Below are 27,583 nucleotides of genomic sequence, written 5' to 3' on the forward strand. Positions count from 1 at the left end.
TTCAGAGCCCCCACAGATGCCTGCCAAGTGTATTCTTGTTGGGCACCCAAATTTTCACTCCCTGCCAGGAGTGTTTCTGTCCCTCTCCCAGTGCCCCCGACCCCTCCAGTCAGATATCACCTACCACTCTTCTACTGAGTCTGTCTCATAATCATACCTTCATGACCCTCCAGTTTCCTCAAATTTTCATCCTTGGCCCCCCAAAACACACACACACACACACACACACACACACACACACACACACTTTTCTTCTTTTGTTCCATTTAAGCCACCTGGAAAATAGCTGGTTGGTTCCCAACTTTGTGCTCCTAACATCCATTTTCTCCTTCATTTCCTCTGGCTGGGCCAACTGCAGGCCATTGAAAATGTCCCGCTGCACCTCAATCCCCTTCAAGGAGGCTACTTTTCCATCCCTCCACATGTCCTCCACTCCCCCCCCCCCCGACTCTGGTCCTCACACCCTCATTCTTCCTCCTAACCCCTCATCACTCCTTTACTGGCTCCTGGATCTCTTCTACCCTCTCTGACTTGACCAATGGATGCTGTGTCCAGATAGGACCTCTCTAACATTTCTGTCCACAGTATTTATTGAGCATCCCCTATGTATGGAATGAGACACTAAATCCTTCCACTAATCAGCTCAGAAGCATTGTTCAGTGCTCAGTTTATTTCAACAAATAATTATGGCACAATGGTGTCAGGCACTGTCTGAGGGACATGAATGACATCATCTTTGCCCTCAAGGAACACATCATCTGTTTGATGAGAAAGACTACAAACAGTCATGTTATAATAAGCGCTAAACTAGTAGCATGAACAAAATACTACAGAACGATACTGAAGCATATGTTCGCATTATGATTTTCGCCATCTTACATGGTTTGGGTGGCGACCCCCAGCTTTGCCTTTTGTTCAGCTCCAGCTCCATTCTCTCTGACAACAGACATTCTTGCCAACACAGTAAATAGCACTAGCCAATCTGGAGCTCTTAGTTGATCTGGATGACTTCGTCCAAGAAAATCTCCCTGACCACGGTGGTCCCCAGCAAAAATAATTACATATCACCCCATGATGCTCTTATACATTTCTAACTACTTGTAAATATCTAGTCTGCCCAACTAGATTGCCAAAAATCCAGCGGACACCAATTCCATTGGCCCCATGTTTAATTTCACCCTATCCTTCACAGGGCTGAACAGTCGTACGCGTACTGATGCTATTCGGTCTCTGGTTGTTAAATAAACAAAGGTATATATGAAAGAAAGTATTCGCATCCCAAGTGCATAAACATGGTATCCTGAACCTGAGCTGAAAGGACAAAGGTCTGAATCACCAATAGTGGGAGACATCAATCGTATACCCCCTGATAGGAGGCCCTGAGAAGGATGCAACATCATTTCTGTGGCACTCTCACCCGAATTCAGAACCTGACTGTTAACTCTTAGAAAACAGTACACAAACCTGAAGTGAAGGGCTTCTATAAATTGATTACCCAGTAGTCTTCAAAAAGCATCAAGGTATGAAAGATAAGGAAAGACTATGGAACTAATGACTACAGGTTAAAGGGCGTTAAGAGGACATGACAACTAAATACGACGTGCGATCCTAGATGAATCCTGGACTAGAAAGAAGACATCGGTGTAACTACTGGAAGAATCTGTATAAGGCCTGTAGATTGTGAGGCATTGCATCAGCGTTAATTTCCTGATCGTGATCATGGTACTGAGATTATCTGAAGAATCTAAGTACAGAGTACATAGAAATTCTTTGTATCATTTGTGTGAGTTTCTCTGTAAAATCTGAGATTATTTCAAAATTAAAAAATGTTTAAGTCTTATTCATTGGTTGAGGGTCAGTATTGAGATACTTTGTAAACCTAACTGCCAAAGCTTTTTAGCTAATAACTCAGTTCTGATGGGGACCTTCCATCATTCTCAGCTGTTTTGTAAATCAATCAAGCAGAATGGTTTTTCCTGTACTGTTATTTTGAGAAAATGGTCAGAAATCACTTTTATTAAGCACCACAGTACCATATAACTCAATTCTTTAGTGTTAGAGGCACTCAGGCATGTGAAGTGCTCATTCCCTCCACCTCATCACTTCCACCCTCACCCCCACCCTGATGTCACCATCAAAACACTGACCACGTAAGAAACTCAACCTTAGTTCCTTGGGAAAGTTCATAAAGACTTCAATACTGCTGCTTTTCAGCAGAGTTCTGATGTGATCATAGGTTGGGTTTTGTTTTATTTTTACAGCATCGAATACCTCCTTTCAACCCAATAAGGTCTTGAATGAAAAGACCTCAAAAGCCCTTGACTCCTTTTACTCAAGAAATCTTCAAACTATGATCAACGGAGAAGTCAGTGTAGACTGTGGAAAGATTATCAGGAGACTCAAACACCGTTTCCTGAGCCTGGAACTTCAGACAGTCACCTGATGTGATCAGTCTGTTTCCTCATCAGTAAAATGGGAATGAATGACATCTATCCTACCCCACAGGATTGCTTTAAGAATCATCATGAGATAATATTGGTTATATATTATGATAGGGTAAAAAAAAAATCCATGTGCTTAGGATAGAGAAATTGATGCAGAGATTCATGGCAACAAACTCACACAGGGACTGAGTCCAGAACCCAGAACTTTTTATTTCTACTCTAGGTTTCTACTCACTAGATCAAAAATGCCTCCCTCCGAAAGTATACACACAATTAACTTCACTTCCAAAGGCTAAACCACATCTCCTGTGGAAAAATTCCTAATATATGAGCCTGTTCAAACTTTAAGTACAAGTTCAAGATCATATTCATCAGATGTAACAGGAGGCATATTGGGATAATATTAATTAATTTTATTCCACCATGAAGTGAGTACCTCCAAACAGCTTTTAGTTCTCTCCCCGAGTAATGATCTTGTGTTCCCTCAAGTGCTATATAAAGGCAATCGCAGGCTGCAGCCCATTAGGTGCAGAGAGGGATGCACAGTAAGCAGGAAGGTTTAAAGGGGTACAATTGATGTGAACATCATATTTTTATTAAATCCTTCTCTCTAAAATACCAGTAGCAAATTGCATTACTGACTTTAAAGTACCTTTAAAAAATTAAATGCATATTTCTCACTCCCTGGGTTACAGAATACAGAACCCGATTTCTACAGTCTCAGTAACAGAAATAAAGGATTAGATTGTTCTAGGCGGGAAAAAACATCAGACAGACAGCAAGAGTCATCACTTTTACATCAACAGTTCTCCCCAGGGGATTTGAAGGTTGTAACAAATTTAGAAAGTTCTATATCTTTGGTTCTCCTATCTTTGGGTTAAGACTAAAAAAATTAGGTGACACTTCTGAAGCATTCTGGGTGGTGCTTTCCTGAGCTGAGGACAAAGGAAACTAGTCAGATCGTTTTCATCTTGATGACTAATTTTTTTTTATATGGAACTTGAGCAGTGCTACTCATTTAACAAAAGCAACAACAAAACAATAGATGTGTTCACTGCTCACACAGCTCTTGCAACTCCTGAGGTCACACACACACACACACACACACACACACACACACGGGGGACTTCATTCCTAATAGGCATCAAGAGGGAATGTCTAGAAATGATGGTTTTGAAGATGAGTTCTCTGTGACATTCTGCACAGAATTTTAACTGGAATTGTACTTTGGGTGGTCTAATTGTCTACTCTTCAGGCTTGAAATTGCTTTTAATAAGGTTATCTTTTAAAACTGTATTCATTACAAATGTCCCTTTCTTTGGTTGGACCTGAGAAAAAGTGAGGGATATCTATCTATCTATCTATCTATCCATCAGCCATCCATCTATCTATATCTTCCCCTCTTTGAGGAAGTATTCGTTGGAAAAGGAGTATTAGTTGAAAGGAGAGCCAATTAAACCATAATCAAAGGAGGCATTATAGTTCCAGAAAAAGCTCAAGGAAAAGTATTACAAGCAACTGTAGGAGCTATTGGATCAGGCTCTAAAGGAAAGGGTTGAGAGATTCACCCAGTTAGCATAAAAGTTGGAAATAAACTTCTTCTCCCAGAATACAAAAGCACCAGAGTAGCTCTAGATGAGAAGGATTATTTTTTATTTAGAGACAGTGGATGACATTGTTGGAAAGTATGCAGATTGAAATAAATAACTACTTAAACGGCATCACGTGAAGCTGCCCATTCCACTGAAGTTCTGAAAGCTTTCATGATGTCCGTGTCTCTATTTTAAAATAAACTAATGAGGGCACCTCGGTGGCTCAGTCGGTTGAGCGTCTGACTTCGGTTCAGGTCATGATCTCGCGGCTCGTGAGTTCGAGCCCCACGTCGGGCTCTGTGCTGACAGCTCAGAGCCTGGAGTCGGCTTCGGATTCTGTGTCCCTCTCTCTCTCTGCCCCTCCCTCGCTCATGCTCTGTCTCTCTCTCTCTCCCAAGAATAAGTAAAACATTTAAAAAAATTTTTAATAAAAAATAAAATAACGATATTCAAACTTCAAAAATTATAAATAAAAAAATATTAACCTATCTATATTCCTATATTGCATACATAGGAACGTGCAAGTGGCAGCACAGAACAAGGGTAAAGGAATACAGGTCCTGGAGTCAGGTTGCCAGGGATCGAAATCTGGCTCCTTATTATCTGTGAGGGCTTAGGTACATTTCTTAACCTTATTACTAAGCCTCAGTTTCCATATCTGTAAACTGGGGCTAAGACAAGCACCTACTTCATGGGGTAATCATGAGGATTAAATGAACTATCCTAAAGAAAACACTCAGAAAATGCCTGATACATAAATATTGGCCATCATTACGTAGAGAAAAGGGGATAAAGTATAACATCAATCATCAAGGCATTTGAAAACCCATGACAGCCAGCTCCCCGCCTCCTGTGCCTCCTCTGAGTTTCCTTCCTTCACCTTAAGACATTTGTCTTCAAAGCCACGTTCATGCCACTCTCTCAAACCTCACTCAACCTCTCTGGATTGATCTTTCTCAACTGAAAAGTGGAAAACTTGAACTGGATCATCTTCAAAGTGCCCTCCAGTTCCTTTTTGTTTTTTTAAAGGATGTAAATTCTGACTGACTCTGTTGGAAGATACTATAAGCAAGGTGAGATAAGGAGCTCAGGCAATGCTACGACACATTACTACACTTGGCTGGCCACACCAAATGAGAAAGATGAGGACATCTACTACCCCCAAAAGGAGAAACTGAAGCCCAAGCTCTGCTAGTAAAATTAAAATAGATAAGCAATAGCCATCCTTGGATAAATCTTTCCGTGGGAGTTTGCCTTGTGTAGACAGTTCATTTTGGTTCTCCTTCCGAGCCCCAAGCTAGAACTCCGAAACTAGGTGGCTTTTTGTAATTTAAATTTAGTCGATTTTTTTTTAACTCCAGTTCAAAGGCAAGCTGTCATTGAAAATTTTAGGACTACAAACAACTATACGGATTTCAAATGATAGTATAGATCGGTTGGACAAATTTTTATTAACTTGGAAGCTCACACTTCATCAATGAGAGCAAGTTACAATGCTATGAATCCAACAGCTAAGTCAAAGTAACAGAACAGATGACAAGGAGGAGAATGACAGGAAGAGCAGGCTGCATCCTCAGCAGAAACCAACTGGAACCAACTACATGGGCTTTTTCACACACGTGAGCATGCAGGAATGTTACAGCACAGGAGGTTTCTTCCGTATTTGCTAGGAACAGGGCCACACGCAGATGAGGCAGAACGCCCCCAAAGTGGGTGAGGTTGTTCTGTCCTCTCACAACTGAGAGCAAATGCCCAGGTCAGCTCTTACACATTTCAAGCAGGAGAAAAGTAGGAGTCCCTTCTGTCTCAGGCTACCAGGGGAGCACAAAGAGTCCATTTGTGGGTTTCTTTGCTTAGTCTTTGCTTTTGTTCGGTTGGTTTGTTATTTTAATGAGAGGTCTAATTCGGGAAGATTTGCAAAGCCTGGATTGTCAGAGCAGATCTTCCCAAACCCTCACAAGCAGCCTGTTGCCTGGGCAGCTACTTGGATCTCCCAACCCAAGCCAAATGGCAGTGCCCATGTCTCTGGACCTGTGCTCCCATGGAGGCTGGAGACCCTGACCACACTGATCCGAAGAAGTTCAGAATCTTCAGCTCAGCTCGGCTGAGTATTTTCCTAATCAGAGATCCTCTTTAATTTGGACTCATCCCCTTGGCTGTAAAATGGGAACGTGGAGCAAGGAATACCACCCCGGACGTGCAGACCCCGTATGGCCGTACTCGCTTCATTCCACCCGAGTACAGCAGCCAGCTCCGACCTCCGCTCCCTGGACTCCACCTGCCAGGTGCAGCCAAAGGAGGCAGACTTAGCCAAGCACTTCCCCCAGCCATGTTCTCTGATGGCTGAAGCCAGAAGCCAGGAGCCCACCATTCTCCGTACAGGGCCCATCCCATAGTCCAAGCAAGCCTCAGTTCCCACACGAGGCCCGGGCCCACGTGGGTAAGCATGCACACGCAGAAAGCAGAGGGCCAGGCGGAGGACACGCCGGTAGCCACACCCACGCTAACATGGCGGTGGGAACCCAGAAAAACAAAAGACAAGCCGGGGGGAGGAAAAGGAAAGAAAGTAGGAAAAAAAAAAAAACGATCAAACAAAAAACAAACAAACAAAAAAAAACCAACTATGATGGTTTTGCCCTCACTGTAAGACAGGCCAGCTAAGACATACCTTTTGACTAGGACCGCACAGCTGTTCCTTCTTGGGACTGCCGACAAGGTGGATGGTCTTCTCCATCGCCCCAGGGACCTTGAGCAAGTGTTGCTTTGGTTTATTTCAGGAGGTGCTATTGGAAACATAAAACAAAGTGCCTGGAGGGCACTATAAAAAAAAATAGAAGAAGAGACACGGGAGACTTGATCATCCAACGGGAATTTATGTTTGTAAACAGGGGCCAAGGGGAGAGGGAAATATACTGTGAGGTATCATTCTTTCTTCCATGAGCGCGGCCTCGGGTTGCTTTGTCACCGCTGAGTCCATGACTTTCTGTTTATATTCCATTCCTGCATTTGGAAATTGCTCTTCGCCAGGAGGAAAGTGAGGAAAAACCCAGCAACAACACCACAGCGGCTATGCTGGCGGAGGGGAGGAGCCCAGGAGGCGCTGGAGGGAGGCCACACGCGGAGGCCCAGACTTCCCAGGAGCTGCTGACATTTTCTCGCAAGCAGGGAGGAAGATGGAAAGGTCAGGGAGCAGAAATGGGGAGGGGGTCTGCCGTAGGGAGCCACACACTCCGTGGGGTACAGAAAGTGCCATCATCTGCAGGCGAGGAAATCCTCCTGACTAGGTGTCCTTGAATCAACCCCTCCCCCAGCGGCTCTCTCCCAAGCAGGATATCACTTCAATTGCTTTGATTTCCCTTCGCTTGCGCGCTCTCTCTCTCTCTCTCTCTCAAAAAAAGGTCCATTTCTAATAATAGCTAGAATACATAAATAATAATTTTTAATGTTATTCGTTCTTTGTTTCCAAACCCAATGTTCCTCCTCTCTTCATTTTGCCAATAAATGGGAAAACTGAGGAAATCGACTCTGCTCGTGTCAGAAAGATCCCCTCCCTCCCAAAGAGAGACAATCCACCTAACTTCCCATTTCTATGGAAAATAAACAGTACTTCATGATGCCATCTCTCTGAAGGACTGTTATCCTGCTCTTTTGTTCTGCTTTGTTTCAGTAGTTTGTGCTTCGGTTGTACATACCCAGAACAGAGGGGAAGGGGGAAAGGATGCGAGGAAGGAGACAGGAGAAAGCAAGGATGGAGGGAAAACCTAAAGTTGACTTTCATTGAAAAAAAATATATATCAGACCCAGAATAACGACCAAAGTCAGAGGGTGGCGGCTAGTCGCCCAGAGAGTCTGGTCCGTGGGTTTAGCAACTGCCCTTTTTATCTGCTGTGGGTGAACCCCGGCCACTGCGGCGTCCTCGGCAGGAGCGAGGCTCTTCCAAATCGTCCTCATCAAAGCCGTGGAAAGTTGACGTGTCACTTTCTGATGTGGAACCGAATAAGTCCTCCGTGGTGCGTGCTGCGGCCGCTGCCTCCTCCTTCCTGCCTTCTCCTCCCAAATGAGCTGACATGTATGATGAATATATCAGCACATGGGTTAAGCAACAGACAGCATCATTAATACTCTTATTACATTCTTACAATGTTACTCTTAATAGCAAGATCATAAACCATTTCACACCAGAAGGGATTAGCTGGGTGTATCACCTGGTGATAGGGATTTAGGGTAACGGGACAAAGCCAGCGTTTCCAGGGAAAAGGATTCCTCCCCCTCCCAGAAAAGCATCATCTCTACCAGAATATATACGTCCACAGCTCTGACAGCGACAGATTCAACCGTGGTCTTTCTTTCTCCTCTTCCGTATGCACACATATGCATGCACGCTCGCTCAACCCCGCCCCAGACAATGAGTTTCCTTGGTGGTTTTTAAGCCTGGTTGGTATTTCTTTGGTGTTTTCGGTTGGTGTTTCTCTTTGAACATTGTGTGTCCTTCACTTTGACAGTCAGCTTTACAAAGGTATTACTGTCAGATAACCCATTCGAGGTGGTTAAGCCTCCATCCGTTTTATTTTTATTTTTACCCGCTTCTAATCCCATTGTTTCCGCACCCTTTCAATTCTGCCCTTACACCGTGTAGTTCATTTGCACTGAAAGCACGAAGAAGTTGGAAAGTCTGATAAGTGGTAGGTAATAAGAAAGTCTCTCATTTTCTTTAACGACTGGAGGAAATTTCTGTGATCTGCACCTGCATCCGTGAGCATGCACATATACAGCTGTGTGCACACACGTGCACGCGTGCGGGTAAACACACATACTCCAGCCGCTAAACATGCCCAGGTCTTAGTTACTCCAGAAAGTCCAGAGTTGTCAAATCTGCCTCAGAGCACTAAAAAAGCAGGAAATAGGGGTTTATAAAGCCTAATAAAATACAGTATCCTGAAATCTATAAAACTCAGGTTTAAACTTATTCCCATTGTAAATGGGCCCCAGGACTGCCCCCAAATGAGGTCACGATGTTTCACTGATGGTGTCAATTTCAGGAATCTCACTTTCTCCCCAGGAAACAGAGGTAGTGGAGTAGATGGGAAGGGAAAGAGTTTTTCTGAGCTTCACAGTCTTCCTTGGAAGGACTCCAAGGAGGCCCTAGAGAAGTATTCGCCCACCTGCCTTAACAAGCGTATCTCATGGGCTAACGCCACCTGTTTACTCCCAAGGTATTGACTATTTCAGGAACATCAGAGTCAGACCTTGACTAAATCATCCACCAAAATTGGCAAATGCAATGAGAACACCTAGGCTGGTACCAAATGGCCCCCTGAGTCACATAGCAGACAGATCCTGGGAAGAAAAAGCTGAATAAAGGCTGTGAGGAGAGAGGCTTTGGACAGACCATACCGGCTGCCCACTTTTGGTCCCCCACGGATCAGATTCAAGTACCCCATCTTTTGTAGGAAAGGAACGGGGAAAATTATAGTAGTTTGCAGTGAGAATTCTGAAGCCTCCCTCTCTAATGCACCCCAAACGCGTAACAGTCCGTCACATTCTGCCTATCACTCCGCCAGGTGACTTTGCTCCTGGCAATAGAGAGTCTGTCTGATCATTTGCTTTTAAAAAACACTGAATTGCATTTCACTTGTTGCGTTTTCTTTAAGTATTTCTAAAACTATTCGTTTTCTTTTGAGTATTTAAAACCCGGAGTCCAGTGTCATAACAGCCCTCTCTTCTAAGCTGGCAACGGTAGAGTAAAAAGTTCAACATTAGGTATTAGGTTTGGAAAACAAATGAACACAGACAGGCCACCCTGTCGGGTCCTTAAGAGTTCCATGAGGGTATGTGCCATGGAAACCATGGTCCTTTTTCAATTACTGATTTGCTACTCAAGTCAGTCTGGATCCCTAAACAACCCAAAACCCAAATATAAAAGGTTTGCAAGCAAGCAAGGGAAGAACTGAGTTGTTGTAGTAAACCCAGGTGTGGTCATCTCAGTACTTCCCTTGGGACTCGGAGCAGGAAGGACCCTGGGGAGAAATATGGAAAGGAGCAATGACTTCTCACTGCTAGCACGAACCACCCAACTGAACTGTATTTCGCCTACTAGTCAGCAATGGACCAGACTAACGATGAATCTGAGATCTTTTCTCCTCCCTGCCTTGTGCTTTGGCTCAGCTGGGACATAAAACAATATGAAAAATAGGTAGCACCAACCAATCATGACCAGCTAAAAATAATGGTTTGGTTAGAGTTGAAAAACACAACAACTTGAACAAAACTTGAAGACCTGAACTCATGTTGAGAATGAAAGGATAAGACCATTGTCTTTTTTGGTCATTTTAGTCTTTGGAGAGGTTAAAGATGAAAATTTCAAAACACGCCAAATCGATTCCAGATTAGCCCTGAGAATACCTGTCCTTTTGCTCCCTTGATCTATCAGGGTCTCTTTTGTCTATTTTATATGAGAAAATGGGATGAGTGGCCAATGGAGGTGGTATTTACGCAGCTGCCCATGAGCCCAGGGGTCTCAGACTCCCGCAATTCAAGATGTGGCTGCTCTCCCTATAGTCATGCTTCCACACTCTTCCAGTTCGCCCCAGGCATTTCCACAGAACAAACACATCTTTTCGTTACGTGCGCATCATCCGATACAAGGAGGCATGTGGCCCGTGCCTCTGGGTCTTTCCCGGACACTACCTCCCTGCTGTCCACAACACACACAAAGAAACAGCCACCTCGTGGAAAGGCCAGACACAAGCCAAAAACTCCTTTCCCTTTTTGCTACATCTCAGGGCATCATTTTGGTTCTTAAAACTCAAAGAAGAAAAATATGAAAATGACCTGAAAACTCCTCTCCACTCAAAATCACCACCGTCACTTCTCCACGCGAGCCTTCAACTCCCACACAAGACAGCAGAGGGGTGCAAGTGATCCTGGTCTATGGGCACAGATGCAGGTAGGGGCCACACTCACCAGAGCGTCCACAGTCCGCACAGGACACCAGCTCCTCAGGCCGCCCGCTCTTCTTGTTCATGTTAGAGCCCCCCAAGCAGAAGTCACAGTAGTTGTTGGGAATGACTGTCCCATCCGGTCCTTTCTGGGCTATAGAAACATTAAAAAAAAAAAAAATCCGATTTTTGACTGCCATGAGCTTCTACTGGCCCCTCTTCTCCCATGGCGTGATAGAATCTGCTCCGGAAAGAATATCAAGTCTAGGATATGAGGCCTTGTTACAACGAAGCAATTAAATTGGGCGAGGTTTTCTTTTTGATCCTCTTCAGTTCAACAGTTCTAATACCTTGCAAGCCATCCAGAGTTTAGTTTGATTTTTGCAATATTTGCAAAACCCATCTCTGCGTTTTTACAGAAACTACCCTTGCCTCTCTGATGGCATTCCCTGGATGAGCAGAGCATCTAGAAGGCCTACTAGTCAAGTAAACTTCTCTCATCACTGAACAATTAGCCCTCAGGGCTTAGGCTCAAACAGCAGGTAGCAACCATAAACATTGGTGGGATGAGAGGGAGAGAATGGCCAATGCCTAGGCCTTGCCCTTGGGAAAGATGCTCTTATTCAGGAGATATTCCTTCTGTCCCTGAAAAGAAAAAACAAAGAAGGAAATCTCCTTCCAGGAAGGACATTGAGGATGCTTCTGGGCACTCTGATGAACATCTTGGCAGGTACACAAGGGTCCACTCTTATTCGGCCTCATCTCCCTAAAGTCCAGACTCATTGGCATGGAGAAAACTCAGGACTAGTTCATCAGCAGACTTCAAGCACCTAGAAACAGAACTGGACACTTAGCCTCGCCTCATGCCAAAGATAGGTTGAATGGTGAGTTAGTGAGCGCGTCTTGAGGCTTAAGATCTTCATAAGCCACCCCTGCTGAAGGTCCTCATTCAAAGGCAAAGAAAATCTTGGGACATGATCTTAAAAACAAAGCTTGCGAGAACGGCACCTATTGTCAAGCACTGAAATCATTCTCAGTTCCTAGGAGCTGGCTGAAAAGGCTTGGACAGGTTTCTTTGCATGGAGAGAAATGCCTCCATTCTCCTGCTTTTCGATCCTCGTTGTGGAGATTTTTTTTGTCACGTTAACACTCCCTGTTTGCAACTAAGAAGAAAAGTCTGTCTGTTTATGGGATCAGCCTAAACCACAGGGGTATCTTCTTCCTCACTATACCCAATGTCTGCTGCTATCTTTCATTATTTACTGGCTAACATTAATCAGGGTCCCGTAGGGTACAAATCTGTAAAAGGAAGCAGATATGTGAGCAGAAATACCATCCAGACAGTAAGTGATAAACGGATTCACCCACTTTAATATGATTCCCTCTGGCCTTCGCTTCCTCCATGCCTCTGCTTTGCCTCCAGGAATAGAAAAACTTACCTGGGAAGGCAGAAGACAAAAGCTTGCAGAATTACATTATAGAGAGTTAATCCATTTATCAGTTGCTATTTGGATTGTTTAATCAGTTTCTAAGTCATTGATTTTCATCTTTAGGGAGGCAGCCAGTTCTCTGCAAAAACGTGTTGGCTGTTGGGGACAGACAGAGGAGCTGGCCACCCCCGTGGCCTGTTGAGTGTCTTCATCAAGGACTGTGTCTTAAAGACATGACATGTCACACAGAACGGTTTTGCAAATAATCTCCAAAAATCTCGCAAAAATGTTACTCTAAAATTTTCATTGTCCAAGTCCAGAAAGAAGCTCCTTTCTTCTTTCTCTCTTATTTGCTATCTTCACCATGTTTTGAACTCCCTTAAGAAAATCCAAGCATGTCTATGAAGCAAAGAAACTCAGGGTTTTCCCATTATAGACTATCCTAAAAATCAATCCAAAAGTGAACAGGAAGAAGTGGGGTATATGAAATTAAGGGGCTGAGTGTAAACCAAAGCTAACTTTCGTGATTGATATGAACTAGAAACAAAATGTGGCCATGCCAGTCATAACTCAGGTAGCTTCCCGCATGAAAAGCGGGATCAAAGAATTCCACGGAGATCATCCCACTAAAAGTCTCAGGAACCACATCCTCACCGTCTGTCTCTCCTGTACTCTCAAGGACTTTCTGTTATGTCAGATTTTCTCTCTTTTCACAAAATCTTAAAGCAACCGAAGAATCTGGTTTTCTCCAACACACTGTATGCCTTGCGATTTATGAGGAGGAAGTAGAATATAGACTATAAGAACTCCCAGGTAATTCTTTACAATCTTCATCACCAACAGACCATTGGATGCCCTCACCGAATCAGGAACTCTAATACTGCAAGAATTAAAAATTCAGAAATGATCTAGTGGAGCAAAGCAGGTAGTGATAGAGAAATTGGTCCTGTGTAAAAAAGCCAAAGGAACAGCATTTAATTTATCTAATGAAGAGAAGTTTCTGAGAAGACTGGATCAGAGCGGGATCCCCACATATATTTGTGTTGGTTGCTGGCCATACAGAGTGCCTGGTCAAGGGGGTGAAGAAGGTGCTAAGACCCCAGTTGTAGGCCCTGCTGTGTGTAGCTGTGACATGTCAGGGCTGGGGGGGGAGGGGAGAGGTATCATTTTAGTCTAGCATTGACCCAGTATACAAAGTGACAGTGAATATTAGGCTTCATTTTCGGCAAAATCCTACTCTCTTCTCATAATAGTGAATTCAGAACTTCCTTTCATCTTGGTATAATGGTGTGGGATAGACTAGTCAATAGCTTTTGCCTCTGGTCCTCTTATACTTTTTGGTATTTAGAATTGGTTTCAGGGTGATTTTTCCCATAAAGTTCTCCCAACTCCCCAGCCAAAATGGCCAGTTGGGCCTTGGGAGGGCACTCTGTTGACATCACTTTTATGATCCTTCTCTTGTTTATACACATGTACTCTGGCCTCATCGACCTGTACTAAATGATCTACTCCTCCAGGTCGGGCACCATGTCTAACTCATCACCGGAACACCTACATGGCCTGCGTGCAGGAAATGGTTAACCACAATGTGTAGGATGAATGGCTTAGAAAAGGATGGCAGAGATGTGAGTAGACAGCCCAGTGACACCCCTGGGACATCCTCCTAGTGGGGACAGAGCACTGTGTTTGCTCGCCCTGTGGCAGAGTTATCTGTCGCTCGGAATATCATTCACTACATAGTTTATTTCCCAAATCCTCAGAGAGAAGTGCTGGTCCATGTCTAGATGGATTGGTCAGTCATCTGGCCTGGCAACACATCTAGCTCCCGGAGTAAACCAGAGTGGGTGGCTGAGGGCCCTGGGTTGCTGGAAGAATAACACTGTAGCCCTACTATGGTAGGAGAAACAGCATCCTGTTCACAAACATGCAAAAAAAGTAGAAGACTGTGATTCATTGTCTCTTGAGAAGGGGACACCCGGTTGCTACCCACTCAGGCTCCCTCTTGTTCAATGGCTTCTTGAAAAGAAAAAGAAGCAGACATGTACTACGCTTCAAAACTGTGACAGATCTTATGCTGGATGCTTTACATACATTGTTTCATTGATTCTCACAAAAACTTTGTGAAGTGGAGATTATTCGACAGATGAGGTAACTGGGACTCAGAGAGATTAAGGGGCTGGCTTCAGGCCCGTTCCAAAGTGCAGGAGGGGAGATTCACCCCTGAGCTGTCTATGTCCCCAGAGACTCTCTGCCTCCTGGAAAGTCCAGAGGCAAACACTTCCTGGCCATACCTCGCATATAAAATACTTCATAAATCTCTTTCGAGTCAACTTGATTCACCCATATGTCAATTAGGAAGCCCAAAGGGACAAAAATTATTGAGATCGGCCTGATAAAAGCAGAAATTCCCTTTGAACTTAAATTTGATGTCCCTACCACCGTAATCCACGCTGGGTGATCCTGTTTATTGTCACATACTCTGTGAAAACACTTCTCCAGAGAATTCCAGAAGCTCTGGAAGGAATTTTTTCAAGTCAAGCTTACACCACAGCTATACTGGCCTATGGCCTGACCCAGCCATGAGCAATTTCCTGGTACCGTGTATGAGATCATTATAAAAAGGATTTTACTATAAATAGGAAGCTCACCCAGACCTGGTGAGAGGGATTTAAATAGAGATTCTGCTTCTGCCTCTGGGAAATCGAGTCCCACTTTATAGAATAAGACAACAGGAGGGCAAAGACCCGAGTGGTATCTCGATGGCAACGTCCGTAAAGATGGATTTGGTTTTTCATTGATTAATGTTCATGGGCTGAGATCATATAAGAGATACGAGGGAGCTGCCAAGAAAATAAAGTGAGCCCGAAGAGTTTAGGAATTTACCTGGGGGAGATAACTCTAAAAATCTCAAAGGGGGAAAAAAATGGAAATCAAGAACAAAGTTCACGAAAATACACACACACACACACACACACACACACACACACACACACACCAGAAGATGGGAGGGAGCATTCCAATCAAACCAAAAGAAAGGAAAAGCCAAGCCCCAAATAGTCTCCCCGCCACGCCCGGTAAAGGGTGAGCAGTCATTCTGGAAAGGTCTCAGTGTACACTACGGGATTTTTTTTTCACTCTGATCAGGCCACGTGTCTATGGCAAACAAGGCCCCGAATCTTCCCTAAAACTCCCACCCACACAGGGCTGTCTTCGCCCCTTTCGGTCTGATTTCTGCTCTGACGTGCCTGCCCCTCATGAAAAGAAAGAGCGGCGGGGACGGCCTGGCCACCAGCAACATCCCCTCAGCTGGTTCTACCAAGACCAAAGCTGTGTCCCAAATGTCCTAGGGAAATAGGAAGCAAGCCAGGAGTTGAGGCTCTTCTGTGGCACATCCACAAAAGCGTGACTTCACATCCTGAGCAGAAGCTCAGCCGGCCTGCCAGGGCCTGGTGTGCACACGCACGCGGCCGTGCTCTGTGCCCACGACCCAGCTGCAGCCCAGGGACCATGTCTTCCAGGGCCTGCTAGTTGGGTGTGTGGCCCTTGGGGAGCCTGAGGGGCAGCGAGAAGAGCCCTCCAGGAGGAGCTGTGCCTCGCCCCTCTCACTTGCTCCCCCACCGCCCTCCACGGCTGACAGTTCCCATCCCTCCGCAGGGCTGACCTGTTTCCATGGCAACCGGAATCCTGGGCTCTGGCAGCCTCTGGTCTTGCCACCTGTTATTACTTCATCTCTCAAGTGTAAAACATCCTAGCCGGTGCCACTTGGCTGTGCAGAGCGCATCTTCAGAGGACGGAGTAAAGAAAAGGGGAGAGGAAAGAGGGAGAGCGGAAAGGCAGCCCCAGGCTGGCCACACAGGACACACGGGACAGGCCGGGCCAGGGGAGGAAGGGAAGGCGAGGAGGGAGGGTGTAAGCCAATGTGCCTTCCCTTCAGAATCAGCGAGCAGGCCTCAGCTGGAGGCCACCGCCACATCCTGCTACCTTGTACCCAGCCTTTAATGAGGGCCGTGGGAGGGGCAGGGAGCGGGTGGCCGCTGGGGCAGCTGCACAGAGATCTGCGCGGGCCCACACAGAGCAGAGCAAGGAGAGGGTTAAAGTAGCAAGATAAAGACTGTGGGGAAGGCTGGACCAGAGGGCAAACAGAGTCTCAAAGCCTGGATAAATGGCCTTAATTCTCATGCTCTTGCTCACCCTACTCCTTACGTGTTTACTCATATAAATTATCCCCAAGGCCTGACACCTTTTTTCACTGCTTCCCGAGAACTGATGAAAAAATAAATCCTACAGATCCAAGGAATAAAAATGTTGGGATTCCATTCAGGCCGGTTCTTCTTGGCTACAAACAGCAACTCGGGCCCCACCCCAGGGCTCCAGAAGGAAGAAGAACGATGCCTTCCTCCCTGAACGTCGAAAGGCAAGGGGCCTGGGGAAGCCTGGCAGCGAAACGGACTCCGGGGTCCACTCCCCACACGCCCCTTAGGCCACTAGAGTCCTCAACCGCAGAGAACTCGCTCTCCCTCACGGGCCATTTTGCCACCTCGCACCGAGGACAAAGTGAATGTACGGTAAGGATTAAGGAGACAGTGCTGCTAATGCAGAGTGATTCCAGGCACTGAGATTAGTCCGCCGGGAGAAACGAAGGCCAAGGGCTGATTCAGTGTGTCTCCACGTTTATGGACGGGCCTCAATCACCACAGTCCATGTTGTTCAGGGCAACACGAGGAAGAATGAGCTGAAATGGCAGTGCGTGCCGCAAGAAAGCTGGAAGCGAGGCCAGTTGAACAAAGGCGGAGTAGAGGCCTCCGCCCGCGGGAAGATTTCCCCGGGCCAGGGGTTGAGTGCATGCCCTTCTAGAGGCAAGAGAATATACTAGCTGGCATCGTAAGGCCCCTTTTCGGCCTATGATTTGATGATTATGAGAGAGTGAAGGAAGGATCCGAAAAGTGAGGTGTTGCAAACCAGGGGAACTCAGCATCTCATCATGTGCTCTGCTTGTGGCCATGTCTCTCTCCCTGTTCATCGTTAGCTCCCTGAGCGGGGTCTCTAATCGCGGAATCCCCAGCACCCAGCACGGCGACTGACCCAGCACTGGCAACAAATACTTAACGAAAGGGATAGACGATCTTCACAGAGGCTTTTTGGACACAGAAAAAACTCAGGCAGAGGGGAGGCAAAGACTAGGAGTGGAGTGGATGTCAAGTGTCCCCTGAGGACCAAGTGACCATTCTAAGGCACTGCCAGTGTCAGTCCTGTTCATAACGGGGACAGAAAGAGGGAGCAGTAGAAGTAACAGGCAGGCCCATCAGAGAGTATAAAGCTGTGATGGGAGAAAGCCACTGGACCCGCCCTCCCTCGGGAACCCTTTGCTTGAGGCATTTCTTGGAAAACCAGGAAGGAAGGACTTAAGAACTGCCAGACTCCGTTGGTCCCACAGCCCCTTGAACCCCATGTTTGGTCTCTCACCAGGGGCCCTGCAGCAGCTAGAGAGAAAATAGGCCATCTTACTCTGCGTTTGGATGGCTGCAGGATCTTTATCAAAGTTTTAAGTGTGGTGTCAGTCACCTCACCCCTCCTTGCATCTACCTTCTTTTCCTCCATCTTTATGGAGGGCAAAACTCAGACCATTAGACACACACCTTGATAATATTTACCCCTAAACACTGTGCCGTAAAAACAGAAAACATGTCTGCTCACGTCTATGTCTCCATCCTGACAGACGTATTTGCTTAGAGTTGCAGTTTGCCAGGAATTTGGATACCACATCACCCATTCTGGGGCCAGATGGTCACATGACCCATCAGTAATGTCCTTTGTGCTGCAGCCTCAGGCTGGCAACTTTGAGTCTGTCACTGATGCTTCGGAAAAGCGAGGAAAAGACCAAGCAAAGCTGATTACTTTTCTCGGTGCTGATTAGGGAAAGCACAAGGAGATATTTCAATTTTTCAGTGGAAGGTCATACGGGTCAGTTCATGCCCTGGCGTAGCAACTTGTTATTGCCACCAAATGAGTCAGCTGAAGGGAAAAACGTTTAATCTGGGAGTAACTATGTCAACAGGGCTCTGAATGAAGTGGTGTCCTTCCCCTCAGAGAATTGCAGGACATCTCGGTGCTTTAGAGCAGGATAAGCCTCGTCCGTTTAAGTTGTCAGGATATTATTATTGTGATATTAGAATTCAGCCAGCCCCCTTCCTCTCTTGCTCCAGCCTTGCCTCTCTCCACACCTCTTCCCCACCACCTCCAGGGGGCGCAGGTACATGTCAACCCCAGCTGCCCACAGTGGACCAGCATTTTCTAGGTTCTCGAGACTGAAACACAGTACTCAGGGAAAGGAAAAGGATGCGCCTCAAGCGTAAGACCTGAGGATTACAACCGAGTCAAGAGACTACAGAGCCAAAGAGCAGCCCAGCCCAGGGATGAGGGCCCCGATGGGGGACACACCCAGAAAGCAGGCCAGGAACCAGGTGCTGGGAGCCACAGACATGTTTGCCGTGGGTAGGCCGGAGCCTTAGGAAAAGAGTGAAAACCAAGTTTATCCCGTGGATTTAATAGTGCAACCTGGTTCCTGGCTAGTCATCTAACTGAGTGAATCGACAAGATAAAATAGACTGAACATCAGTCTCCAAAAAGTGGATTTCTCTAAGGCAGTGGTTCATCTGGGAACTTGTTAAAAATGCAAATTCTAGGTCCCTACGCCAGACCCACTGGTTCCGAAATTGTGCGGTAGGATCCAGCAGTCTCTTTTTTAAGGAACGGGTGATTCTGACGTGCTCAAGCTTGAGAACCACTGCTCTAACACCACACGTGTGTCACATACATTTTCTGTTAATACTGCACTTCATACAAATTGTCTTATTTAATCTTCACATGGCCCTAAGAGGTAGATGCATTAATGTTTCATTTTACATCGTGATACTTGGGGCACAAGGAAGCTACGTGGCCTGTCTAAGGTCATGTGTTAGTAAGTGGCCCCAGTGGCTCTGTACCCGGGCAGTGCGGCTCAAGCCTGCCTGCTACTGATCTACGATGGGCTCAAAAACCATACCCCCGTGGGAAGTCACGTCAGAGCTTGGCAGGCCCAAGGCCCAGAGGTTGGCAGGCCCTGGAGGGCAAGGATTCTCAAATTTGAGTGCCGTGCAAACAAACCATTTAGGGAATCTCGGTAAAATGCAGATTAGGATTCATAGGTCTGGCTTGGAGCCTAAGATTCCATATTTCTTATCAGCTCCTCCACTGGGTAGCCTACAGTCTAGGTTTGCCTGGCACGGAGGGGTTCCCAGGGCACAGACTTTCAGTCTAAAAGTGGAAATGTCCTGGGCAAACCTGGATGAGTTGGTCACCTGAGTCCTAGCTGATGTTGAAGCTGCTGATTGCACTGTGAGAAGCAAAAATGCAGGCCCTCAAGGTGCGATCTGGATCATATTCAAGTGTGATTTAAGTTTTGAGAGTGGAATATAGCATAGTCTATTTTATACTTTAAAAAGATCACTTTGGGGCACCCGGGTGGCTCAGTTGGTTGAGCGTCCGACTTCTGCTCAGGTCATAATCTCGCAGTCTGTGGGTTTGAGCCCCATGTCAGGCTCTGGGCTGACAGCTCAGAGGCTGGAACTGTTTCAGATTCTGTGTCTCCCTCTCTCTCTGTCCCTACCTTGGTCGCAGTCTGTCTCTCTCTCAAAAATAAACTTAAAAAAATTTTTTTTTTAAAGATCACTTTTGGGGTGCCTGAGTGGCTCAGTCAGTTAAGCGTCCAACTTCATCTCAGGTCATGATCTCATGGTTCATGGGTTTGAGCCCCGCGTCAGGCTCTGTGCTGGCAGCTCAGAGCCCGGAATCTGCTTCCGATTCTGTCTCCCTCTCTCTCCCTGCCCCTCGCCCCACTTGCGCTCTGTCTCTCTCTCTCTCTCTCTCTCTCTGCCTTAAAAATAAATAAACATTAAAAAAAAAAGATCACTTTGGCTACTCCATAGAGAATAGACTATAAGAGGTAAAAACAGGCTGAGAGGCCAATAAAGAAGCTGCAGTGATCCAAGAAGGAGCTGGTGGAGGCCAGGAGATGGAGAAAGGAAGACAGATGTGGAATACCTTTTGGAGGGGAGCTGATACAGTTGTGAAGGAAAACAAAGCCAAGGATGAATCATAGGATTTCTACCTTAGGCACAGCATTAGTTTTTTTAAAGAATAACGTCAGAAAGAGATAGATAGATAGGTAGATAGAGATAGATAGATAGATAGATAGATAGATAGATAGATAGGAGAGCTAGAAAAGAGCATGAGACACAAATGAGAGAAAGATGCAAGAAAATTACTGAACTAAGTGATGTATGATTTTTTTTCTAGAGTAAGACTCATTTACGAATTAAAATCGCAAGCAGAATTTGTAATGGGGGGTTCCTATAACACCACAAACAGCTGAAGTTAGTGTTAAAGATTAAATGTGCCTACTAGGGACTGAATTGTGTCTCCCCCCAAATGCATATGTTGAAACCCTAACCTCAACATGATGGTATTTGGAGGTTGGGCCTTGGGGAGGTGAATAGGTTTAGATGAGGTCATGAGGATGGTGGGATTAGCGGCCTTATAAGAAGAGATACTAGAGAGCTTGCTTCTCTCTCCTGACATGTATCAAGGAAAAGCCATGAAAGGACACAGTAAGATGTCCATCTCCAACCCAAGAGGAGAGTCTTCACCCAACACTGACACCGCCAGCACTTTTATATTGGATTTCCAGTCTTCAAGACTATGAGAAGTAAATCCCTATTGTTGAAGCCACCTATGGTATTTCGTTTAGGCAGTCTAAGATGAGTACCCATTAATCCATCTGTTTCTTTTGAAAAGCCACTGTTGGATATGATGCACTTCACGAATGGCCTACAGGTGAAAACTGAGGGACGACGCTAGAACTGTGACAAAGATCTCATCTTTGGGATTAGGATCCGTCACTTGGGGTTCCAATGTCTTGACTTAATTGAAAGGTGTCCAACTCAAGCACACTCACATCTCAGCTTTCCATCTTGCTCACCGTGTGACCCGGGGCAAGATACTCATCCTTGCTGAGCCTCAGTTTCCTCCTGTGCAAAACGAGAGTAATAGCATGTGCCTCACGGACTACGAACTTCACACGAGACAATGCGTGTGAAGGACCTGGCACCTGTTAGGTGTTCTGTCATTTCTTCCCCCTTTCTCTTCTCCTATGTGAAATAATTTAGCTTCTGATAAAGGAAGGGGAAAAAAATCAAAGGCCTACATCAGTAAACTTTCCCAAGAGGTGACACGTGACCGGAGAATTCGCATTCACGCTCCAAGTCCCTGAGCACATCAGGTGGAGTCTGTGCCTTGGTGTCCTCTCGGGGACACACAGCAGCTACCTCACAGGGTCGCTGTGAGGAATGACTGAGACGAACGTGGCACGCCTAGCACGGTGTCTGATACGTTCAAGGAATGTCAGCAAGTATTACTGTCATCGTCATGACTCAGGACAGGGGACTCCTTCAACTCCTTACCTGAACGTTCTAGGTAAGTAGGCCCAAAGTGTGAGAGAAATGAAAGAGGCTCACAGAAAGGCAAGTTGGTGGGTGGAGACCCCGTCCTGGGGAAATGGGACGGCAAACACAGGGATGCTACACTGGGCCAGATTTCGTTCCACATTTTCCTCCCACTGGGTTTCCTGCATCCATCTTATTTCCCCAATTAAACCAGAAATTGTCCTAGGGCGAAGACGGCATATTTTCGCTTTTTTAGAGGCCTGATTCAACGTAGCCCCACAAGTGGTCACAGGCTCAGTAAGCGCTCAATAAATGCTCACGTTTAGCCTGTGCTGAAGGACTGGTGTCCTACAGCTAAGGTTTAGCAAGGGGCAGGGGGCAGGGAGGGGGTGCCAGGGCCCGGCCAGGCTCTGATAGCTCCGCCAACGCCACCGAGACCCCTACAGGCAGTTAGCGTCCTGGCATCACACGGCCACAGACAGGCCCCGACTCAGATTAGCCATCTGTGGTCATGGACATGCTCTGTCGGTCCGAATGGCACCAGAGATGGGATAGGAGCATTCACAACGTGCAGGCATATGGTGCCAAACACCCACATCATCGCACTGCAGACTCATGCAACCCTATGAGGTCAGTTTGGTTATTCTCTCCATCTCACAGATGAGGCAACAAAGGAGCAAAGAAGTGTGAGGAACTGAGCCACAGTCACACACACACAAGATGGCAGAGGGGCAGGGCCATGACTCAACTCCCTAGCCTGGCCAATTCCATTTCCATTCTTCCAGACTGCAGGTCTGAAAACTGAACTCCAAGTATACCCTCAAGGCCAGAGCAACCCCTCAGGTTTCTTTTCACTTCGTAATCTATGAACTGTTCCGTCAAATAATAATTCACCTAAAGAACACCTGTTGTTAGTTTCCAAATTTGCTCTTCAGGAAGTGAAAAGTGGCTCCCTCTTCCCGACAGAGCCCTGTTTCTGATTTTTCCTCTCTCTCCCCTGTAACAAAGGCTGCATTTCCTGCATCAAGGCTGGGTACGTGGTGGGTTGTGTGTGCTTCGTGGTTTTGCAGGCACCTTCAGAGTGATCCAAAATTCTCAAGCTTGTGTCGAAGGTAATTTTCACTCTCTCTCTTAAAGCTCTACTCGTTGCCCTCGGGCCATATGCTAGAGGACAGAAATGTCAGGAGACTAACATCTGTTAGATCTTTCCCATCAGTGTAGCAATGACATCATATGCTTCTTTTAGGTAATTTGCACATTATCAGACTAATTTTCAGATTATCTAATCAGCCGACATTACCCTTAATCAACTCAGCTCTCCTCTTCCAGTTCAGCACGGTACAACATGCCCTCCAAAGGCGCGCTAGGGTGGGGCTTTTTCTGCTCTTGACGGATGCTGAAAGCCCAGCTATGTGCCAGGCACACCATCATTATGCAGAAGACTGAGACCTCCAAGGACCCAGGACAACCCAAGTTCCATTCCACGGACCTGAGAAACAGGCTTGAAATAAATTTTATAGATCCATATTTTAAAAAGCACTTTCCTCTTAGGAGCTCCAAGTATGGCATAGAGAACATTTTATACTCATTTACGCTATTAGGTAAAAGAGATGTTCCATGTGACAATTAATAATATGCCAAACAAAATTTTTTTATAAATCATTTGTCCTTGCCTTCTAGTAATTGCTACTGTGGCTCTCCTTTTCATACAGGATGACAGCTACACAGCTTGGCATAGAAGTCACGTCCAACGGTGGCTCCCGCTCACTTTCCCACCGTTCTTCCAATGCCACTGTCAGAGCAGACTACTACCCCTTGTCTGAGGCATCATGCTATTTCATGCCCCCCTTCCTTTGCCTCTACCTGGGAAGCCCTCTCCCCATCCTGGGAAATTCCTCTTCATTCTTCCAGAGCTAACCTGAATGTGGCCTTCTCAGCAAAGCCTTTGCAAAGCCCCTAATGCAGTGGTTCTCAAGCTTTTGTGGGCACCAGAATGCCCTGGGGGGCTTTCCAAAACACAGATCATGAGCCCCACCCTCAGAGTCTCTATTTCAGGTCTCCTGGAGTCAAGAATCTGAATTTCCAACAAGTTCCCAGGTGATGCTGATGCCACACTGCCGTAAGGGGTAGCACCACTGCCGTAAGGGGTAGAAAGTGTACTGTGCCCTTGACCCTCTGCCCTTCACAATTCTATATGTACTCCATTACACACTCCTACACAAGATTGTGAGCTCTCGAGGACAGGGATTAAGACAGTATTTAGCACAGCGATACTAAACCAATGAATAGATGGATAGATGGATAGATGGATGGATGGACAGACAGAAGAATGTATTAGACGGAATGTAGTTATTTACAGCGTTTCCATTTGAATCCAGAGCCTCATAAATGCCCATCCCCACCCCACCTCACAGAAAAGTACCTTGGAAACATCATCTTTAGTAGATTCTCACTCTGCATAGAAGATAAAAGGAAAGTCAAGAAGAGTTTTGATATTGTGAGCATGGGTCAAAAGAGTTTTGAATTCTAATCCAGTGCTCTCTGCTACCCTGGCCCCACTGGGGCTGTTTACCCAGGTACCTTTCAGAAGTCAAAAGAGAATGCTTCTCTTTTTTTTTTTTTTTTAAGTTTATTTATTTATTTTGAGAGAAATAGAGCATGAGTGGGGGAGGGCAGAGAGAGAAGGAGAAAGAGAATCCCAAGTGGGCTCTATGCTGTCAGCACAGAGCCCGATACGGGGCTTGAACTCACAACTGCAAGATCATGACCTGAGCCAAAATCAAGAGTCGGACACTTAACTCACTGAGCCACCCAGACGCCCCCACAAAAGAACGCTTCTGAGTGAAACCACGTGGAATCCCAACCTGCCCAAGCACTCCCTCCTTGTACTCATATACATGTAGTCTGTGTGTGTGTGTGTACCTGTATGTACACGCACATATGTGCACACACACATACATATACACAGTGATCTCGGTTTTAGAAAGCAGACAGGGGTGATCAAAGAAATGCAAGAAGAAAGAAGAATCCAGCCTCACATGGGGAGGGGAAGGGGGGGCCGCTTAGGCAGGGAAGACCCCAACAGAAAAGTACTACGTGCCAAGGTGAATGTTGGAGCTCCAAGCATCTCAGGGCTACCTATAGTTGGGGCAGAGAGGCAAAGGCATGAAGGAAAGGGGACAAACCTAGAGAGGAGACAAGAAGTGTATACTCAGGAGAAAATGAGCGGCTAGGAGAGGAACAAAGGCGAGAGAACATCAGCCGGGTGGGGGGGGGGGGGCAGTCAATTGCTGAGCTGGCAGCACAGGGCAGCTGGGGGCTGGGGGGGTGAGGGGAGGTCAGTGCTGGCTCCAGCACTCCGCTCTGCCCTTTCAGCAGCGGCAGGCACAGGCATGAGCAATGGCTTGGCTGGAGACACAGTCAGGGGGTGCGGCAAGGGACGGCAGGTGGACCAAAGTCAAAAGGTCTCTACCGCTGCAGGTGGTACAAACGCAGATGCCCATGCCACAGAAAACTCCGGAGTCTTGTAGGGCTGTTTTCCCCCACAGGCCTGTGTGTGCTCACAAGCAGCTGGGCCACCCTGCAGTTCTGCTAAAGAGGGAAAAGTCAGCATTCCCACTTCGCTGGCATCCAGAACTTTTCCTGGGGGATCTGCAGATTAGCCTCTTGGATTAAACTCTCCTGCCTCCCTCCCCCACTCCAAAAGCTTCGCCAAGGGAGGATCACAAAGCTGAGACCTCAGACGCTGTCACGTTCAATTCACCACACAGCCCCAGTGGCATTTAGGGGCAGGATGGATGGGAGCCCACCCCCACCCCCAAACAGTGGGAGCAGCTAATGACTGGGTATTAACGATGCTGGCAATTAGTGCTCACGGGAAAGTGGTTGGGGGGCTGCTCACCAGGGGAATGTGGGAGGGAACAGAGCAGACATTTGGAGCAGCAAACAGATTGGTGGCGTGCGTGGTGCAAAGAACCTGGGAAGAGCTGCTGCCTCTTAGATTTCTTCAGAGAAATTGGGGAAGAGGGAAGGGATGGTTTCTGTGGACAGTAGGGGCCTTCCCACCACACCCTCCTCCTCCTCGCTAGCAAAACTGGATTTAATCACAGAATTCTCAGAGGCATTGTGAAAAGATGTTGTTGAAAAGGTGTTTGTGAAGGTTCTGGAACCTTCCTCGTGTAAGGAGGCCCCAGATGAGCCTAGGGACAGCTACTCTTTTTTATGCAGCTTAAAATCCTTGGGTAGTCAGATGACCCTTTTTGAAGGACTCGGTTTGTCACCTGCAGGTGTCAAGGAGAAGGGTAGATGGGAGTTAGAGCCAAGAGGCTCACTGACAAGCCCACAGAGAGAACGCACAGCCAGATTGTTGACCCATCTCCATCTAGGAGGAGGAAAGACTCAGCTTCCTGACCAAGCATGGCCATCTGGCCTCTCAGAGAGGACAGGAGGAGACAGAAGACACTGACTCACAAGAGTACACGAGGAGATCCTGGTGGACAGAGGAAACTATGGCAGTGCCCATCTTGGAAGTCAACAGCGAGCAAGTGGGGGCATCGGGGAGATGGCAGGGATGGCTAAGGAAGAGATTTCCTTGATCCACTCAGGGCCTGCAGCATACCTGGGGGGACCACGAGGAACCTTCCTCCGCTGTTGCCATCACCATGCACACACACACAAAAGAGACACAGACGAAAGAGAAGCATTCCGAACCCTATAGCGTGAGTAAAAAACCACAACACAAGGACAAAACGGCTTGACATTTGAGAAGGGATGTCAAGAAGATAAGCCAGCGCTGGGGGGAGTGGGAAATAATACCAAGTTAACAAATACTTCAGAGAGAGCAACTGTGGCTAATAAATACTTTCCAGATAGCGACCCAAATCGAAAGAGCTCATTCTTGGCCTCCTTGCGGTAGGAGACAATAGGTACGCCCGGGCCACTTAGATCAGAGAAGGGATAAGAGGAGAGACGGGGAGACGCAAATGCCAGCTGCCCTGTGCATGTTCCTTTCTGAAAGATGAGTGTGACTGGACCAAGGGAACCTCTCCCTGGGGAGGAGACAGCGAGAGAGAGAGAGAGAGAGAGAGAGAGAGAGAGAGGGCGCTAAGCATTACTCAGAAGCTGGCAAGGGGAGACGAGCAAGCTCTGTCAGACACTCATGCTGGGTTTTCCAGGTTCTATCCAGATGACAACAGCAGGTAAGAAAATAAAGGTCGGTCACATGCATGAAAGACTTGAATCTTGCAAATGAGTAAGAATTAAAGAAGGAGTACGGGCTGAATTGGGTCCCCCAAAATGCATCTGTTGAAGCCCTAACTCCCACCTCCTCATGCCTCAGAATAGGACTATATTCAAGGAGAGGGCCTTTAAAGAGGTGATCAAGTTAGGGTGGGCCCTAATTCAATCTGACTGGTATCCTTACAAGAAGAAATTTGGGCACACAAAGAGACAGCAGGGGTACAGGAACACAGAGGGGCCACCACGTGAAGAGGGGGCGAGAGGGCAGACACTTGCAAGCCAAGGAGAGAGGCCTATGTGGGAACCAGTGCTGATGACACGTTGATCTGGGACTTGCAGCCTCCAGAAGAGCGAGAAAATTAATTTCTGTTCCTTAAGCCACCCAGTCTGTGGTATTTTGTTATGGCAGCCTGAGCAAACTAATACGGAAGGCCATGTTACATGAAGAAAGGAGGGTGAGGG

The 27,583-nt window shown here is 46.6% G+C and overlaps 1 protein-coding gene across 5 annotated transcripts in view; it reads right to left on the bottom strand.

The window, feature by feature from the left end:
• DPF3 (double PHD fingers 3) overlaps positions 1-27,583 on the bottom strand; it is a 248,662-nt gene that overhangs the window by 44,569 nt on the left and 176,510 nt on the right. For 4 of the 5 annotated variants that reach the window (XM_042943680.1, XM_042943682.1, XM_042943681.1 and 1 more), the window contains exon 8: positions 11,000-11,128. In XM_042943680.1, the coding sequence (XP_042799614.1) occupies positions 11,000-11,128 (129 nt within the window). Of the gene's footprint in view, positions 1-6,704; positions 8,099-10,999; positions 11,129-27,583 lie in introns of all 5 variants that reach the window. The other variant, XR_006203940.1, reaches the window with a different exon arrangement.

Source organism: Panthera leo, chromosome B3 (assembly GCF_018350215.1).
Source record: "Panthera leo isolate Ple1 chromosome B3, P.leo_Ple1_pat1.1, whole genome shotgun sequence".
In the NCBI taxonomy this organism is placed as follows: Eukaryota; Metazoa; Chordata; class Mammalia; order Carnivora; family Felidae; genus Panthera; species Panthera leo.